The 18052-nt window shown below is 54.9% G+C and overlaps 1 protein-coding gene across 1 annotated transcript in view; it reads left to right on the top strand.

Annotated features, from left to right (window-relative positions):
• LMBR1 (limb development membrane protein 1) overlaps positions 1 to 18052 on the top strand; it is a 70812-nt gene that overhangs the window by 21804 nt on the left and 30956 nt on the right. The window contains exon 5 of the mRNA XM_054574782.1: positions 5931 to 6034. Coding sequence (XP_054430757.1) covers positions 5931 to 6034 — 104 coding nt within the window. The remainder of the gene's footprint in view (positions 1 to 5930; positions 6035 to 18052) is intronic.

Below are 18052 nucleotides of genomic sequence, written 5' to 3'. Positions count from 1 at the left end.
TTATTAAGAAACCCATATCCAGTGCCATAAATAAGTCTATGTACTTTCAGAAGGATTTAAGTCATACAAGATAAGTTCTCTGGCAATGATGAAATTAAACGGGAGTCAGTGACAGAAACATCTGGAAAATCCCTCAAGTATTTGGTAACTAAATTACATACTTCGCAATAATGCATAGGTCAGAGAAGTCAAAAGGGAAGTTCGAAAGTACTTTGAACTAATAAAAGTGGAAAAAAATCATTTCAAAATGTTTATAGCACTGAAATGAACGTTTGAGAAAGAGAAGTGTCAAATTAGTTTCTACAGTTTCCACCTTAAGAAACAAACAAAGGAGGGAAAATAAATCCCAAAGAAGATGGGAAATTAAAAAAAAAGATGAGAAGAGAAATCAGTGAAATAGAAAATACAGGAAATCAGTGAGAAGATCAATATAGCTGATAAGCAAAAAATAATAAAAGACACCAATTATCCGTGTCAGGAATGAGAAAGATGACATCACCACACAGTCTCAGCCATTAAAGAGATAATTAGTGCCTATTAGGAACGTTGTTATCCAAATAAATGCAACAATTTCAAGAAATGGAGCCATTGCTCGCCTGGCAGGACTTTCCGCATCCCTCTCGCCGTGGTGAACAGGCTGCAGACGTTCCTCTCCTAAATGACACCAGGCGAAGAGGGCCTCGCTGCCGGGCCTGCCAGACATTCAAGGGGGAATAATGCCTGTTCTACACAGACCTTTTCAGAAAATTGAAAACAAGGGGACGTTTCCTAGCTCCTTGAGGCCAGCATCACCCCGACACCAAAATGAGATGGACGTCCCATGAAAACTGCAGACCTGTGTCCCTCCCAAACATAGATCCATATATTGTAAACAAAATTGTAGCCAGTCAAGTATAACAATATAGAAAAAGGAAAAAGGATAATGCACCATGGCACTTGAGAAAAATCAATGACTGCAGCTTACCCTGTCCACATCCTAAAAAAGCCATGGTCATCACCATGTATGCAGAAAAGGCATCGGACAGAATTCAGCGTTCTTTCTCGATAAAAATCTCTCAGCCAACTGGGCAGGAGAGGGAACTTCCTCGTCCTGATGCAGAGCATCCAGAACACCCTGCAGGCGGCCTCACGCTCCCCAGGGAAAGACTGATGCTTCCCCCCGAGATCGGGGCGGGGCACGCGTGTCCTCTCACCCCTCGCGGGCAGCGTCGTTCTGGTGTGTTTTAACAAATAGCATTCAGGTTAGAAAGGAGAAAGAAACTCTAGTAATGGACAATATGATTGTCTATGGTAGGTGATATTGTGGGATTTATCATAAAAAAGCTATTAGAACCAGTAAGTGAATTTTGTAAGGTTTTGGGATACAACATTAATATACAAAACTTGCTTGCGTTTCTGTATGCTAGCAATGAAAAATTAGAAATTGATGTAAGAACCAAGGCCAGTTAAGTACAGTGGCGTCAAAAAGATGAAATACTTAGGGACGTGTGGGCCTGCACACTGCACTGTGAGCCCTGCTGAGCACAGGCAGCGCCCCACAGCAGCGGGAGGTGCAGGCCGTGCTCATGGCCAGAGGACAGTGCTGTTCAGATGTCACTTCTCCCCGCACTGACCTGTGGCTTCGGCACAGTCCTGGTCACTACCCCAGCAGGCCCTTTTGGGCAGGAATTGACCATCTGAGCTAAGATTCAGATGGGAATTCAAAGAATTTAGAATTAACAAAACAACTTTGAAAGAAAACAAAGCTAGAGGCCTTAGTACTTGACTCAAAGACTTTATTTATTTATTTTTAGAGAGGGGAAGGGAGGGAGAAAGAGAGGAAGAGAAACATGCATGTGTGGTTGCTTCTCACGTGCCCCCTGCTGGGGACCAGGTCCATAACCCAGGCGTGTGCCCTGAATGGGAATTGAACCGACAACCCTTTGGTTCTCTGGCTGGTGCTCAATCCACTGAGCCATACTAGCCAGGGCCAAAGACTATTTTAAAGCCGTGGTAATTGAGACCGTGTAGCATCAGTGTAAAGATAGACAAATACATCAACTCAGCAAAACAGAGTCCAGGAATAGGCCTGTCTGGAAAGAGCCCAGCCATTGTTAATATATCAAGAATGACTCGTACAACATTGATGTCACCTGGCAGCCAAGGAGAGTGGACTGGAATGCGCATGTGTGAACAATGACGACTTCGCTGTACTAGTCAGTGGGGGCGGTAGATGCCCTTGAGTGAGCATGTGTGCTGTGTGGCCGTCACATTCAAAATGACTGAGCGAGAAGAGTAACGAATCTGCATCCAATTTTGCATTAAGCTTGAACATTCCTCCATGGGAACTATTGGGATGACTCAGAGGCCGCAGCCGTGGGCAGCCAGTGATTGGCAGCTTCATCATGACAACACATCCGCTCATGCATCTTGTCTCATGCAGAGTTTTTTGGCGAAACATCAAATCACTCAGACAACTCAGCCGTACGACAGCCCAGATTTGGTGCCTGAGACTTCTGGCTTCTCCCAAAACTAAAATCACCTTTGAAAGGAAAGAGATTTCAGGCCACATGTGAGATACAAGAAAATACGATGGGGCAGCTGATGGCGACTGGAAGAACTGTGTGAGGTCCCAAGGTGTCTGCTTTGAAGGGGACTGAGGTGTCATTGTCTTATGTACAGTGTTTCTTGTATCTTCAGTTAAGGTCTCTTTTTCATTAGATGGATAGATATACTTCCTGGACAGGCCTTGTATATCCACATGTGTCTACTGTCAATTTACTTTCAACAAAAGTGCAAAGGTGACTTGGTGGGAAAAGGGTATTTTCCACAAACGGTGTTAGAACAATTGGATAACCATAGATAAAAAATGAACTTCTCTCCATACCTGGCATCATCTGCAAAACGCAATTCAAAGAATTGTAGACTTGAATGTAAATCCTAAAAGTGTACCCCACGTAGAAGAACCCCAGGAGGAAGTCTGTGTGAGCATGGAGGACTGGGCTGTGATTTCTTGGGTAGAAATTACCCATTAAAGCATGATTTAAAAAAGTTGATACATTGGACATTATCAAAATTAAGAAATTTTGTTCTTTGAAACAAACTGCTGAGGGGACGAGGACAGCGTGAGACCGGCAGGCAGTGTCTGTGGGTGACACAGCTGATGAGGGACTCGTGTTCAGAGGGGCCAGGAGCTTGCCAAACTCGGGGCGTGCAAGCGAACACCGGTCACCAGCAGGCCGCAGAGGCGGAGCGGTGTCCCCAAAGGCCAGACGCAACACGTGGCAAGTGTGTCTGTGAGACGATGTTCACAGCCCTCCTTGCACGTGAGGGAGGTGCAAGCTAACATTCTTAAGTGGCGGAGGCTAAAGAGATCACTCAGACCCTATTTTGGCAAAATGCAGATGAAATTGGAACGCCGCTGCTGGGAATGTAAAAGTACGCAGCTGCTTTGGAAAGCATTTCCGCGGTTTCTCAGCACGGCGAACGCACGCCTGCTCTGCGGTCTGGCCCCTCCATGCCCCCGCACGTGCCCCAAGGAGAGGAAAGCGGGGGTCCTTAGCGAGACTTGGCCGAGGGGGCGCAGAGCGGGTTCGGCGGGGGCAGTCGCACACTGGGAACGACCCGGTTTGCCGGGGACCGAATTCGGTATGACTCATGCAAAGGACACGCTAATACCTGTCGCAGTGTTGAAAAATCTCAAGGAATTGTGCTCAGTGACAGAAGCCAGACAAAAGCCAAGGTACAGATTACACATACCGTGTATGTAAAATCCTGGACAATACAGCCCTTTCCACCCCGCAGGCTCGGGGGCTGTCTGGAGGAGGGGCGAGGTGTGGCGGCGGCCGGGAGTGCGGGCTGGGAGGGGGCGGGCCTTGGTCCTGGCCCTGCTGTCACTGCTAGCACCTCTGCCTAAATTTGTGAAATTGGGCACTTTGGGTAGTTATGTCCATTATAACTCAGTTAAAATTAGGGTTTTTCCTTTTATACGTGTTGTGGTTTCCCTCATTTTGCACTGACAATCGAGAATTCTCAATCTCTCCTCCCTTAGTCTGGGCCATGAGCTTTTACACAGAGGGTGTTTCCTTGTTAACATTTGGTGACACGGGATGTCAAGCCCATCCGTCCAACTCAGGGACTGACCCCTGGCACGGAGGCTGGCACGGGGAAGCTGACGCATGCCCTGGGGAGCTTTCTTCTGCTAAGTCTGCAGGCAGCGACTTAGCGGGCGGCGGGGGGCAGCGGAGGCGTGCGCGGCCTGGCACGTGGCAGCGCTCCGCGAAGCGTGGCATGTTTCCACACCTGGACGCCATCCGTGAGACAGGCCCCGCGGTCCGCGGAGGGTCGGGGGGTGCCCAGAGCGCCCGGGGCGTGCTCGGGTGTGCGGGCCCTCCCGGGCCCCCGACGGCGTTTCTCAGTTTCGGGGGTTACTGTGAGGTGTGTCATTGGACTGAAGCTACCTTGTGTAAGTTGAATACACTGACTTCTGTCTTTTCAACACAAGTGATTTAAAAGTGGGATTTCTGTTCTCCACCTTGCCTACACGAAGCAGCACAGAACAGCCATGGCTCTCTGACGTGTCACATAATCGTTCAAGTCATACCGATCAGAGTTGCGCCGCGTGTCTGGGGGTTGTTCGCGTGGAAGCCGCACAGAGGTGAAATGCGGCCGAGCCAAGGAGAGGCCCGCACGCCGAAAGCTTGCGCGCTCGACCTGGAGGGCACAGCTGTGCCCGGGGCTGCGGGCGCCTAGGCCACGCGTGCGGATGGTGCTGCACCCAGCACCTTTGAGGGAGGGCGACATGTGTCCACTGCTGGTGACCAAAAGCGAGAGCTGACACACTGGGCAGGAGGGGAGACGGGGAGACGGGGGAGAGGCCGGTGCTCACCGAGAGCTCCGCGGAGCTGGCCCGCGTTGGCCACGCCGGGACCGTGGCCGTTCCTGGGAGCGGGCGGAGGGGTCTGGTGGTGGAAGGGACAGCCGTTGCCCATGTCAGAAGCGCTGAATTGTAATTGTAGCCGGTTTCATCTTTGACTCTGGATTTTATACATTTTATAAAGAGCACAGCCATCATTTTGAAATCAGTTTTAAGTTGCAGTGTTTCATTTTGAAAAAGAAGGCGATGTCGGGCCAAGTCCTGCCCCAAGGACACACACGAAGTTCTCTTTTCCTCAATCCAGTCTTAGTTGCGTTTCACTGTGGTTTTCTAAGAGTGACGACTGTGCCACGAGGGGGAAGGTGGTGGGGGCGCGCCTGCCTGTCTCCCTTTTCTTTCCCACTTGGAGTCGCTTCGCTGAGACGTCTGTGATGTGCCGCTTCCTAGAAACCGCAGCTGTGGGTGTGCGCGGGCGGCCCGGCCGGCGGCCCCCTTGCTGCAGCCCGGCCGGCGGCGCTGCGCCGGGAAAACGGGCGTGCGCCCTGCTCTGGACCACGTGGAATAGCGCTTGGCGCGTCAGGGCTTGGGGAATGCTAGTGGCTGCTTTTGGGGTTTTAATGAGGCTTAAATTAAGTGAGATTATGCATGTAAAATGTTAGTAGAGTATCTGGCATTTATTAAGTGCTCAATAAATGCTAGTAGCTCTAATTTAAATATTCAGGTGCCACTGTGTCTATAGAGGCTGTGTCTTTGGGCTTCTGCATATGTCATATCTTCAGTGTATTTTAGGGCATGAGGAAAAATTAATTTCTGTACTGGCTTTTACCAGTAGATACATACCACAGAGTTACACACAGTTTAAATAATTGCTTTCTGATTTGTAGGGTTAGGTCATTTGTTAGGCCGCTCTCTTCAAGCTTACATTTATTTCTACTATTAAAAAGTATAGCTCTTTTGAAGACAAACATTGCAAGTTTGAAAAAACATGTGTAGCTCTGACCGAGGTCGCGGCCCAGCGTGGGCGCCCCTCTGGCAGGGCCGCGGGTGCTAACCTGTCCTCTGGTCGCCCCTGCAGGTTTGTGGAACCTCGTCTCTCTCTGCTCCAACCTCTGTCTGTTTGTCTTGATGCCCTTTGCCTTCTTCTTCCTGGAGTCGGAAGGCTTTGCTGGCCTGAAAAAGGTGAGTGCCCTGTGGGTGTTGGAGTCAGATTAGTTAAATGGAGAAGTCAGTGTGATTCACCGTTGAGCTATAAAAAATTGGCCATTTTGACTAGAATGTAAAAAGTTTCAATTTGTAACATCTTATTAATATAATTAATAACTTTAACAGTCATATTAGTGATACTGCTTGTTGAACTACTCTGTCCACAGGGCAAAAGTTGCCTTGGACCTCTGAGTGCGCCCGCAGGCTGCGTGGGCTGGGGGGACGCCTGTGGAGACGGGCACCCCCGAGGCGGCCGCCACCCCCCCCACCCCCGCCCCGCGTGCACCCGCCCCGCCCCCCTGCGCCGTCTGAGGCCTGGCGCAGGCTCCTGGAGGTGCCTCGATGGGAGTGACTTCCCTGTGGACTCGGGGCTGCAGCGTGTTCCCGCCTCACGAGTGTCGTGCTGCGAGTCCGGGGGAGACAGGACGGGGTGGGAGGTGGAAAGGACCAGACTGAGCTCACGAGAGCCCCGCCCTGGCTCGGCTCCCCAGGCGCCCCGACCGCGTCGGCCCTGGCGGGCGCAGGTGGGCAGGAGAGGACGGGAGTTTCTGTTTATAGCCTGTGGAGCTCTTTGCTGTGAACGTGTGGAGTATAGTGCGAAGGTTTAGGTAGCTAATGCTGTCGGGGTGACCCTTAGACTTGATACAATGAGTTCTAGTGTTGCAGTTTATTTATAGGCACAACATACCTTTTAACTCTTAGTTCTGTTCCCACGGCAATGCCTGGAGCGGAAGTGCTGCGCCGTGTGTCTCATCCTTGAACGACACTGTAAGGCCAGCTGCCTGGGTCTGGCGGGGAGGCTGTGAACCGCGCGCTTCGCTGTCCTGGGGGCTGTCACTGTGGGTTCTGGGGGGGAGTTGTTCAGTCTCACGTGCTGGCAGCTCTCTGGTTTTAAGCCCTGGGGCGTGCCCATGGCAGGCCTGTGCGTGGCGGCTGTGAGGAGCCGCGGAGACAGCGCGCGCGCGGGCCGGGGGCTCACCCCGGGGCTGCGGCCGTGTGTCTGCCCGGCGTCTGCGCGCATGGCCGGGAGGCGGCTCTGCGGTCCGAAGCCTGCGGGGCCCCCGGGGTGGCTGGCTTCGCAGACACTCCTGCCTGACGTGGAGGGCACGGGCTTTCATGGGTTAGGGTTGTTCTCAGTGAAGTGCTGGGCCGGCCAAAAAGTGCGTGTGTTTTTCTCTGGGCGATGGCTCCAGCAGCTTGGTTTTCTTTAACTTCATTCGAAACAAGTTTGTGAGATTGTATTGTGACAGCTGTCCTATCGGCCTGCGTTCAGAAATAACATCAAAACGGGTGAGTTTTTGCGCGGCCATTTAAATATTGAAGATGGAAGAAAATACGCAACATTTTTGGCATGTTTTGCTTTATTATTTCAAGAAAGGTAAAAACGCTGCTGAAATACTAAAAAAGATCTGCGCGGTGTGTGGAGAAGGTGCTGTGACAGGTCGAACGTGTCAGAAGTGGTTTGTGGAGTCTCGTGCTGGAGATTCCTCTGGACAATGCCCCACACAGTCCGGCAGACCAGCTGAAGTTGGTGGCAATCAAATCGAGACATTAATTGAGAACAATCAACATAATACCAAACAGGAGATAGTGGACATATTAAAAATATCCGAATCAATAAAGTTATTGGTAAACATGAAAAGTATGTCTTTTATTTTATAAGAAAAAACCATATGGACTTCTTGGCCTACCCAGTATATTTTGCACCTACAATTGTGTAGAACTCTTTCCTGTAAATTTTTTACTTCCAGTCTCTCTCTACCCGACTGAAAGAGTTTTCTTTTTCAAGCACATCATTGACTATGTTACTGCCGTCAGAAGCCCTTGGGGTTGCCAGCTCCGCTGGGGATCGCAGGGGAGGGACGCGGCGAGGGAATGGCCCGGGGAGCCGTGGGCGCGACCGCCTGACTGAGTGCACGCTGCCCGGGCCTGGAAAGGCGGGTGCAGGCAGCGCTGGGGACGGCCGCCGTCTCCGCCGGGGTCCTCGTGGTCTGTGGTGCTGGCAGGGAGGAGGACGCGGGGTGTGGCCTGGAGGCCGGGGAGAGGGGGTGTGTGTGCTGGGGGGCCTGGGAGGGTAGGGTGCGGAGGTGGCAGGCGGATGACCAGGCTGGCCTGCCTCAGTCGTGGAGTTTCCCCCGTAACGTGGGCGTGGCGGTGGTGATCAGCGACCTCGCTGCGTGGTTCAAGGTCAGGCGGGAGGAGCAATCCTGGAAAGCAAAGCCCGTGGCCCGGCGCGCAGCTCAGGAGCTGCTGGCCGGCACTGCCACTGGCCTGGGGCTCAGTGGCTCCGGCCAGTGAGGTTCTGTGGGAGGAAATGCCGGTGTCGTGTGGGGCAGTCAGCGCTGAACTCTTTACTGTCTCAGGCAGTTTTAAAATTCAGGTCACGATTCCCATTTTGAAACCGCACAGACGGATGCGGAGTCCAGCAGGCCTGAAGGCCGGAGCGTCTGGACTTCCTGGGAGTGCTCGGGAGTGGCACCGTTGAGGGGGCCGGAGCGTGTCATCCACGGTGCTCGCGTGTTTCTGGTTTGAGGTCGCTCGCACGCACGTGGCGGGGCTCCTCGTGCCGCCCTGTCCCGCGTGGGCATGTGGGGCCTGCCCGGGCCTGTCGGCGTCTGGCCTCCCTGTGCCCACGGTCATGGGTGTGACAGGCGCGGGTCCCCGACGGGGCTCAACCCGCAGCCCGTGCATGGCATCGCGGGCCGCGCCGTGGTCGCCCGCCCTGCCCGGCCCTGCCCGCCTGGGGCAGCTGCCGTCCCGCACAGCTGGCTGGCAGGCCGTGCATTTCCGTGCGTCCCTTTGAAGCTCTCTGCGCCCTGGTGACGTTTGACACGTTGGTCCCCAGCGATCCTGAGGAGAGCTTAGCAAACACCCCTAATTGGTAGGCGCAGCACCACGGTTCGCGTAATGACAGACTTGTAACACGGTCGAGTTCCAGTCCCTTTACCCCCTTGGCCACCCTCCTGGTGCGGTTTTACTGCGGCGCAGTCTGGGGGGAGCCCCTGCGTGGCACATGGCCCCGCCGTCCTCCCGTTGATTCCCCTGGGCGACCGATTTTAAAACGGCCCCTTGCATGGCATGCCGAGATGCGGAAATTGGCCACTAGCCACGGGCGGATGCAGAGCTTGAATTGAAAATCAAATTAAGCAGAATTCTCTACTTAGTTTTTAATTAAACCACTATGTTAATTCAAACAGGACAGTTTAGGCCTGGGGGGCTGACCCTGTCCTTTTAAGGGCCTTAAACAGCCTTTCCGCTGTCTCCTCGCTGCGGCGTGTGCTTCTGTTTTAGGGCCCGTCTCTGTGCGGCTCCTGCTCTTTACAGTCTCAAGGGCAGGAGAGTGTAAGTGGTTTTGATAAAGCGCCTTTTTTTTTTTTTTTTAGTGAGAAGGTCACTTTTATCTTGGAACTCTAGCTTATTGTTGGAAGTGAAATGTTGATCAACTTTAGGTTATTTGCCTGCCATGTGTAATTGTATCAAGCAATGTATGTGTTCGTGTGGATTTGAACCTGACCCCATACCTACATCTTAATGCTTCAACTCTGATAAAAAGGTCGCATCTTGCTGGGTTTTGTTTGTCTTGTGGTGAGAGATGCTTTCTCTGCAGTTTTTGTCTGGGTCACTGAGACATACAGTCACCAGGGTCTGAGGGTCCCAGGGCCGACAGCGCATTTCCTGGTCACTGCGCAGATGGCTTTGTGTTGTCCGCTGCCCGCTGCGCCTCGGAGAGACCCCTGTGATTACCTGGGTGACGTCTGAAGGCGTTTGCCTCACGACAGTCATAAGGAGCCCTGATAGTTGACCCTCAGCCAGGGTTCGAGTGGGAGCTAGGAATGTGATTTTTTTCGTATTGTATTTTACCACCTTATTTTGAATTCAGGTGTCATGAGGAAAACATTCAACAACATGATGAAAATGAAAAGAAACCTCATCTATGATAGATGAATTCAAAACCAAAGGTGTTTCTGGGAGTCACTTTACCCTGTGCCTCCCCTTAAGGCCGATCTTTGATTTGAAGTCATAGCATAAAGTTTAACCTAAGTGACAGCAACATCCTGACCAATTACCCAACGACCCAGACGTCCCTGAGCGTCCAGAGCATAGCACGCGCGCTGTGGGATTAAGAGGTTAACTCCTGAAACTTCAAACGGAGTGCTTGATAATAAAAGCAGAAAGTACAGAATCGGAGGTGACTTCCTTTCCTAATTAATTGGACCGGCCAGGTGGAGCGAACAGCGGTGCTGGTGCTGGAAGGCCCATAAAGCCGAGCGCCACGGCGGCCCCGCGCACGAGGGTCAGGGATCGCTTTCATATGCCTCTGTCCTGTGTCACAGTTTGAAACTGTCCTGGTTTATGTCCCTCTTGGCGAACTTCCATAAAAGTGACCTTGTACTGTAGTTTACGGCCAGACGGCTCCCCCCGCGGCTAATCCGTGTCAGGCCTCCGTCCGACGGAGACGCAGGCCCGAGGAGGAAGCCCCGCGCTGTCGCGGGGGCTTTCATGGCGCTCTTTCATTATTTTGGCTCGTTTTTGCCACTGATCATCCATAAATTGTTGGAAATGAGCGATTAAGGAAGTGCTGCTTAGTGTTAGTGGCACAAGCGCATATTTGGTTTGGTCTCTGGGGGTGAGAGGAAGTCGCATGCGAGGGGGGAAACTCCTGCTGGGAGGCCTCCAGGAGCCTCGCCCAGGGTCGCGTTTTGATCTTGGAGTTTATGACGGAAAATGCAGTCATAGCGCATGACTGTTGTTATGTGTCACTGTGATTCTCCCAACACCTTCGACGAAAAATCATTCCGTGATGTGCTCACAGAATTCCTTGACCCTCCCCAGTGCGGGGGCCGGCTTTTCCAGAGAGACGGCGTGGACAAGTGTGAACATCTCCAAACCACCCGGTGGCGCGGCGGCGGCGGGGGCGGCGCGAGGACCCCGTGGGAGCGGCCGCCCTCCGTGGAGACGCGCCTGGGGCAGCTGCTGGGTGCAGCGTCTCAGGGAAGGGCGCATGTGTTGTTTTGAGGGAGACAGTGCACTTACTGCATTTAAAACTTACTTGAGTTTATAAAGATTTTAAACAAAATCACCCACTTCGCGGACTGGTGTTAACTTTGTCACTGTTCTTAGGACAACTGCGTATTGGAGGGAAGGAATTGTGATGTCAGGAACGGCGCTGTGTTCGTTCAGGCCGCCCGGCCCCTGCTCTCTGCGGCAGTCGGATGCGCTGGATCGGACTGCGACGAGCACCCCCGCCCTCTCGCGCTCTCGCAGAACGGGAGCGTCCTGTTTGCAGGCCAGCTCGCCGCCGCACTTGCACGGTGGTGCGGTGGCAGAGGGTGAGCTCCGGCTCCCAGAGGCGGGGCCTGGGACCCGGCTCTTCCCGTCCTGACCTGGGGCTCGTGGCGCACGCCGTGGGGTCTCCATCTGGGAGAGGGGCTGGGGGTCCCCCGTGCCGTCAGAGCCCTGCCGCAGGGCGTGGTCCCTGCCCGTTGCTGGCAGAGTGCCCGGCACGACACGGGAGGAGTCCGGGGACCGGGGGCGCGCTGAGGTGGGGCTCGGGGGCAGCCGGTGCCGGCACACCAGGAGGGGGCGCGCGGGCTCACTGCTGATGATGGCCCATCTGAGACGTCGTGGTGACTCAGACCGTCGGCCGTGCGGTTGACTTTTTATCTTTCGCCCGTATAGGTTGTAAAAACAGGTATTATGTTTAATAGGTAGCTAAACTTCAAACTTTATTTTATATGATGATTAAATTGCTAGCAAATGTCTCATAATCCAGGGCTCTTTATTAAATGAGGAAAACTTTTGGTAGGGAGGAAATAAAAAATCACCAGGTTTAGATTTTAAAGTAATTGTACTTTTCATTAAACTGGCCCTAATACTTCCAATATTCATGAAACAATTTTATGAGATAGTCATTGTCGATTATAGTCTCTTTTCTGGAACTTTTTTGAGGGAATTGAAAACTGTCCACCCTTGGTTAGAAAGAACTTTATTTGAAAGTAAAATTAAATGTCAGCTTTAAGTCTAACTGGAGAGCTGTTTACATGGCTGTGACGTACAGCACAGAGCTGGGGACCAGGGCTCGCCCAAGAGGCCGGAGTTTAGATTGTTAAACTCTTGTATTTATTTGGCTTTTAAACTCATATTTATTTGTCTGTAAATTCATTTATTTGTCACGTCGCTGTGTTAATCTTCTGATCTCTGACGCGTTGGCCGATGTGAAGCCTGAGCTTGTCTGTCACCGTGCGGCTCGTTCGCGCCGACGTCCCGACCGCGCGCGCTCTCTCACCCTGTTGGGCGGGCCGGCCGTGACCGGCAGCACTGTAGCGGCGTGGTGGTAGCCGGCGGGGGCCTCTGCTCCGGCCCGTCAGGCTGGGGTGGGCCCTGTCCTCTGGCCTCCGCTCTTCAGCTCCAGAGCCGTTTGCCCCCGCCCCCCGGGCCTCGGTGATGTTTCAAGAGGTGCCTTTCCAACGCAGGGCTCCGAGAGCCCTCCTTGAGGTTCCGGCACGTCTTCCCCCACCGCGCCGTGTCACCGCGCCTGCGCTGGCCAGTGCTCCTGCCTCTGACGAGCCTTGCCCAGTGCACACTGGCGAGGTGGCAGATTTGGGCTGATTTTCCTGTGTATTGCGACTTCTGTCAGTTCTTTATTAATATTTTAATCGAAATAACTTTAGAGAAAGTCAATTAACCCTGCATTGTATTTTATATCATTACAGAATTACCTGTCAACATTTGTGCTTGGATTAGTGTATAATTATAATTGATGTGTACATATATTTTATGTCCTTCCTTGAATAATTCAGCTCATGAACATCAATTTCCAGGTGCGGGAAAAATGGTCCAAGACTCGGAAGGGAGCAGAGACCCGATGCTGCATCTGGGTGCTGGGTGCGGGGGTGTGGCTGGGCAGCGGGGCAGATTCACAGCAGACACAGTGGGTCGGCGGGTCGGCGTCTCTGCGGGGGAGGGGTCGCCGGGGGGACCCTGGGCGGTGGTGCCCCTGTAGGACCCTGTGCATTGCCCCTCCCTGTGCATGAGGCAGCCCCGCCCGCTGTGCTCTGTTGTCTCATTGGAGGTGTTTGGTTTGATGTTTGTGAGCAGCGTGAGTGGAACATCTCCCGTTGTCTAAGTGGACCTGGATTCTCCAGGTTCTCCCTGGGTGTGGCCATAACAAAACCTGAGACCTGGTGGCTCTGCTGGTGAGGGACAAGAGGGACAGGAGGCACCTGTGCGTGGGTGCGGCCGGCCGACGGCAGGGCCCTTGCTGCGGCGGGAGCCAGGGATGCGCGCCCTGGCCTGTGCGGGTCGGCCAGTGCCGGCCAGCGTCCGCGGGGTGGGAGCTCCTGAGACCCCCGCCCGGGCCTCGGCCCACTGTCCCGATGGCAGAGAGAACGGGCGGGACAGAGCTCTGAGCTGAGAGGCCGAGAGGGCCTCCAGGATGACCAGGCCTTTGGGAACAGCTGGCGCTGCGCGTGGGGCCGGGTCCAGTGGGCTCGTTAGAAGAACGTGCGCCCGGGGTTGCGGTCCAGAGCGTGGGCGAGGACCTCAGCGCGCGCCCGCATGGGCACCGGGCGCACGCCAGCCAGTCAGTGGCCGTTTGCGGCTGAAACACTGGTGAGGAGCTAGAGGGAATGTCCTTACCCTGATAAGGAATCCACCGTGTTCTTAGTGGTACTTTAAAATTTAGATGCCAACTTAAATATTTTTATTTCTAAAAATAAGTACCAGTGTAGTGGAATTCGTTACCGGTACAAGTTAGACAAGAAAAGGAAAAATCGAAGACACAAACAAAAGTCATTATTAACGGATGATGTTGTCTATTGAAAAATCCTATAGAATCTGAAGATAAATTGTTAATTCAATTTAGAAAATTTAGCAAGGAAGGTGGATGTAGGATTAATACAGAAAGTCAATAAGTAATAGTGACAAAGTCTAATTGAAAATGCCTTTTATAATAGCAAGGATGCCTAATGTATGTTCAAATAAATCTAGTAAATGGTACGTAAAACCTTTATGGAAATAATATATAGAAACAAAATATCTTATCGAAAGAGGTTAAAGAAAACCCGAATAAATGGATAGATATTTCTCTGTGTATGAATATCTTCATATGGTGAAAATACCAGTCCTCAAATTACTGCTTCAGGTCAGTGCAAGTCCAGTAACAGTTCCGAGAGGCTGGACCCACGAGGTCCGACGGGCAGAGCGTGACGTCTGAGGGCCGAGCGGAGGTCACCGCGGCTGGAGCAGTCTGGCGGGAGGCCCGTGGCGCTGGACCTCTGTCGCTCGTTGAACAGCGGGCAGGGGCTGCGAGCAGGCGCGTCTCGGAGGAAGGCGTGCGGGCGGCCACCATGCAGGTGAGAGACCGCGGCCGCCCTGGTCAGGAGGAAGCGCCGGCGGAACCGCAGCGAGATGCTGCCTCACGCCTGTTGGAGTGGCCGCGAGCAAACAGCCAGACGGCCCGAGGGCGGCGGGCGTCGAGCGGGCGGAGAGCGGCCGGGCCTCTTGCAGGCGCCGGTGGGCGCGGAGAGCGCGGAGCGCGACGGCGGAGCTCGGCTGTCAAGGCCGGAGTGGCTGCGCGGCCCGCAGTTCCCCTTGGGGCGCGTGCCCGCGAGAGCCGGAAGCGAGGACGCCACGGGCGTCTGTGCGCCCACTTCTGCGGCAGCGGAACCCGCCGCGGCCTGCTTGTCGATCGCTGTTAGGAATGAGGTGTGGACTCCCCGCCCTAAAAAGGAGGGACGCCCTGACGTTCCCCACGGCGCGGGCGGGCCGGCCCCGAGGACAGCGTGACAGGCGACGTGGCGGACCCATCGTGAGACAAGTGCTGCGCGCTCCCCCTCTGTGAGGTCCGCAGAGGGTTCGAATTCCATAGGGACGGAGCCGGGGGCGGGGCGGCGCAGAGCCCCAGTCGTGAAGGCGGACTGCTCGGGGCAGGGGCCGGGCGCTGGAACACGGCGAGAATGGCTCGGTCCGTGCCTGCGCAGTGTCCCACACGGAACGCAGGTCGGAGGCGGCCGCCACGGTGGTTGTGGTGCTGTTCCCGGAGGTCGGGTGGTCTGCCCGCAGGGGTCTTACAGACACGAAGCTGAACAGTGGGCTTCCATTACTTAGAAAGACAGGCGACTGACTTCTCAGGGACGGGCTGGCGTGGGGAACCGCTGCGCCCGTGCGCCGGCCTTCAGTGGGGAACGGCGAGGTCCTTGCACGCTCGCGCCCCTCCCCCACGGGAGCGCGGGGGTCAGGCTTGGGGGCCCAGGTGCACTTGGGGGAGGGGGTACTCGGGCAGTGGGAGGCCCACAGCGACAGCGCGTGGGCTCCTTGGCGGCGTCCCTGGCTCCCCGCGCTTTCTGTGGGGACCCGCTCTTTGCCGTGTGGGCAGCAGGACGCTGTCACCGCAGTTGTGGGCGTCGTCTCCCGCCCGGCCCAACTCCGGTCACCGGCCCCTCCCGCCAGCCTGTCAGCCATCCCCTCCCCAGTCCTCTGGCGCGCGGCCCGGCGTTGCGGAGGCACGCGGAGAGGCGGAGGCCGCGATGTCCCGCTCGTGTCCTGCAGGGCGGACTTCTGACCCCTGGGTGGTCTCGCTGCTCTGGAGGATTGGTGTTCTCGAGCCAGAGGCTTTCGTGTGTTGTGTTTGATCCCTTCACTGAAATGGCAGGTTAGTCTAATGCACGTTTGGAGCATCCTTCCCGCGCCTGTTTCCAGGTCGCTTTGTCATTTGGGTCCTATGCTTGTCACGTGGGGAGGTGCAGGCACGGGCTGCCCGCAGACACACCAGGCGAGGGTGTGCCTGGCAGCCACCGTGCGGAGGCCACGGGTGACTGTTGGGCGTCTGTGGCATGAGCTTCCCTGTGGGTCGTAAACGCTCCCTTGTGGTGGCCTGTGGCGATTCCGGGCACAGAAGGCGCCTGTGGGAGCGCTTCCCCTGCCAGGCCCCCCCCGCCCCCCCACGGAGCTGACACCGGAGGCCCCTTGGATCAGAACCAGGGAAAGATCTGTGCCGGCGCCAGCGTCACGCCATCGTGTGGGGTGCTGTGTGCTGAGAAGTTGCTTCTTTCACATTTAGAATTACGTTTTAAATTTTTGATACAAAGTTCAGCAGTCTGTCTGCGACTCTGCTTTCATTGACATGTTGGAAACTCGCTGCATTCACCCCCTTACCTGCGGCCCGGGGACCCCTGCGGCTGGCATCACCGGAAACTCTGGGCCACGAGTTTGAACACGGCACTCATCTCAGTGCAGTGCCCTGGGGACGCTGGGGTCGTTCTGGCCTGGCCTGGCCTGGCGCGCTTCCTGCCACGCCGCAGCGGCTCGAGTGCCGCCTCGCTTTTCCCGTCTGGCGTGGACCGCATTCCGTGAGTGAGTGCGCGCCGTCTCCCGCAGTGTCGCCATTAAAGTGACTGCTCTAGAATTTAGCAGGGCTCTCGATAAAGCTGTTTCCTTTGACGTGCGGTCCACACTGTGTCCTGGTACAATCACCAGGAGAGCAGAGGGGGAAATACCGGACACCCCTGTGATGCCCGGGCGAGGTTTTCCCGTGGCCGGCAGCGGCGCGCACCGGCCTTCATTCTCCGCCCTTCCCTGGCGCTGCTCCCGGGCTCCCCCGCGGCTGCGTGTGTGTTTGGTGCGGCTGGGTGTCCCGCTGTGCAAACCCCGTCTTACTGTTACCAAGAGACCCTTTTTGTTCAGTGAAAACAATGGCTTGATATTTATTTTAAATGTTCTGTGAATGTGGAAATCTTTCCCAGGCTTCCCTGAGGGGTGGAGACACAGTGTATAAAGTGGTGTTTACATGCCTTCCAAGAGGTCAAGATGTCCAGGCAAAATCTTGTTTAAATGTTCATCACCATAGAAACATATCAGCTTATTGTTAGAGCTTTTGTAAGTACATGGTACTTTTTGCTTTATTGATGTTCAGTCCAGGGCAATTAAATGTGTGAATGAGCAGCACAAAAATTTCAAGAAGCAATTATAACTATTTTAGTGTTCTAACTTTGCACATTCAGTACTTATTTACTAGCTTATTTAACCTAATTTGAACTGTTCCAGTGTTGAAATGGTTGTAATTTACAAAATAATACCAGTATGAACCTAGTGTAATTAATTACACAGCTTGTTTTTCATAAAAACGGTACGGTATTTTGCTGGCAGAAAGTTCTTTGTTTGGATGGCGCTTTCTGCCAGTGCACCGAGCACTTGTTACACTGTGGTGCTGATGAAAGGGACGGCGTTCCGTTTCAGTGACCTAGGCGTACGGTTTTGGGGGGGCGTTGGGATGAGCACTCACGGCAGACAGAAGCAGGACGTAGCCCACGGAACCCCAGCAGGGCGCGACACGGGCCGGGCGTGCACACGGCTCCATGGGGGAGACCGCTGCCGACACCGTGACCGGCCGGCGGCGGCCGGGCGCGCAGGAGGCTCTGTTCGCGTGCGGATGGACCGTGGAAGCCCCGGTGCCCGCCACGCGCAGGGTGTCCGCCGCGCGCTCTGACACCTGCCGCCTTGCAGCTCGGGGCGGGAGAGGGGCGCCGACAGGGGTCTTCCCCGGTGGCCTCTTTGCTCGCGGTGCTGGCTCCTGACGGAAGAAGGGGCAGCGGGTGCCCTTCGTGCTCCGCCGCCGCCCTGCTGCGATCGACGGTGGCGCCGAGGCGCTCACAGCGCTGCTTCGCGGTGCCGGCAGGTCCGCCTCCAGAGCAGGCGCTGTGCCCGTGGCGCGCTCCGGGCTGCCCGCGGCGCTGCTGCGTCGGTGCGGTGGGGCCTCGGACGAGCCCGCCGCTGAGTCGACGGTGGGGTCTCCACGTCTGCTGCCCCAGCGCCCCTTCCCTCGGCCCCCGGGCGGCGGCGGGTGGACGCCTGCCGTACTGCGTTTAATGAGAAGGTCCGCGTGTTTCCATTCGTTCAGCCAAAGCTCACACACGAGCCCTTTGGTGATTGCAAGTTGAGCTGATTTTGTCTCATTTAATCACGAAGGGAGACTGCCATGGACAGGAGAGCGCGAAG

This window comes from Pteronotus mesoamericanus, unplaced genomic scaffold, assembly GCF_021234165.1.
Source record: "Pteronotus mesoamericanus isolate MK-2021 breed Mesoamerican mustached bat unplaced genomic scaffold, CSHL_Meso_final contig_265, whole genome shotgun sequence".
NCBI lineage: Eukaryota > Metazoa > Chordata > Mammalia > Chiroptera > Mormoopidae > Pteronotus > Pteronotus mesoamericanus.
The sequence above is the reverse complement of the archived record's forward strand: the minus strand, read 5'-3'. Positions and strand labels throughout refer to the sequence as shown.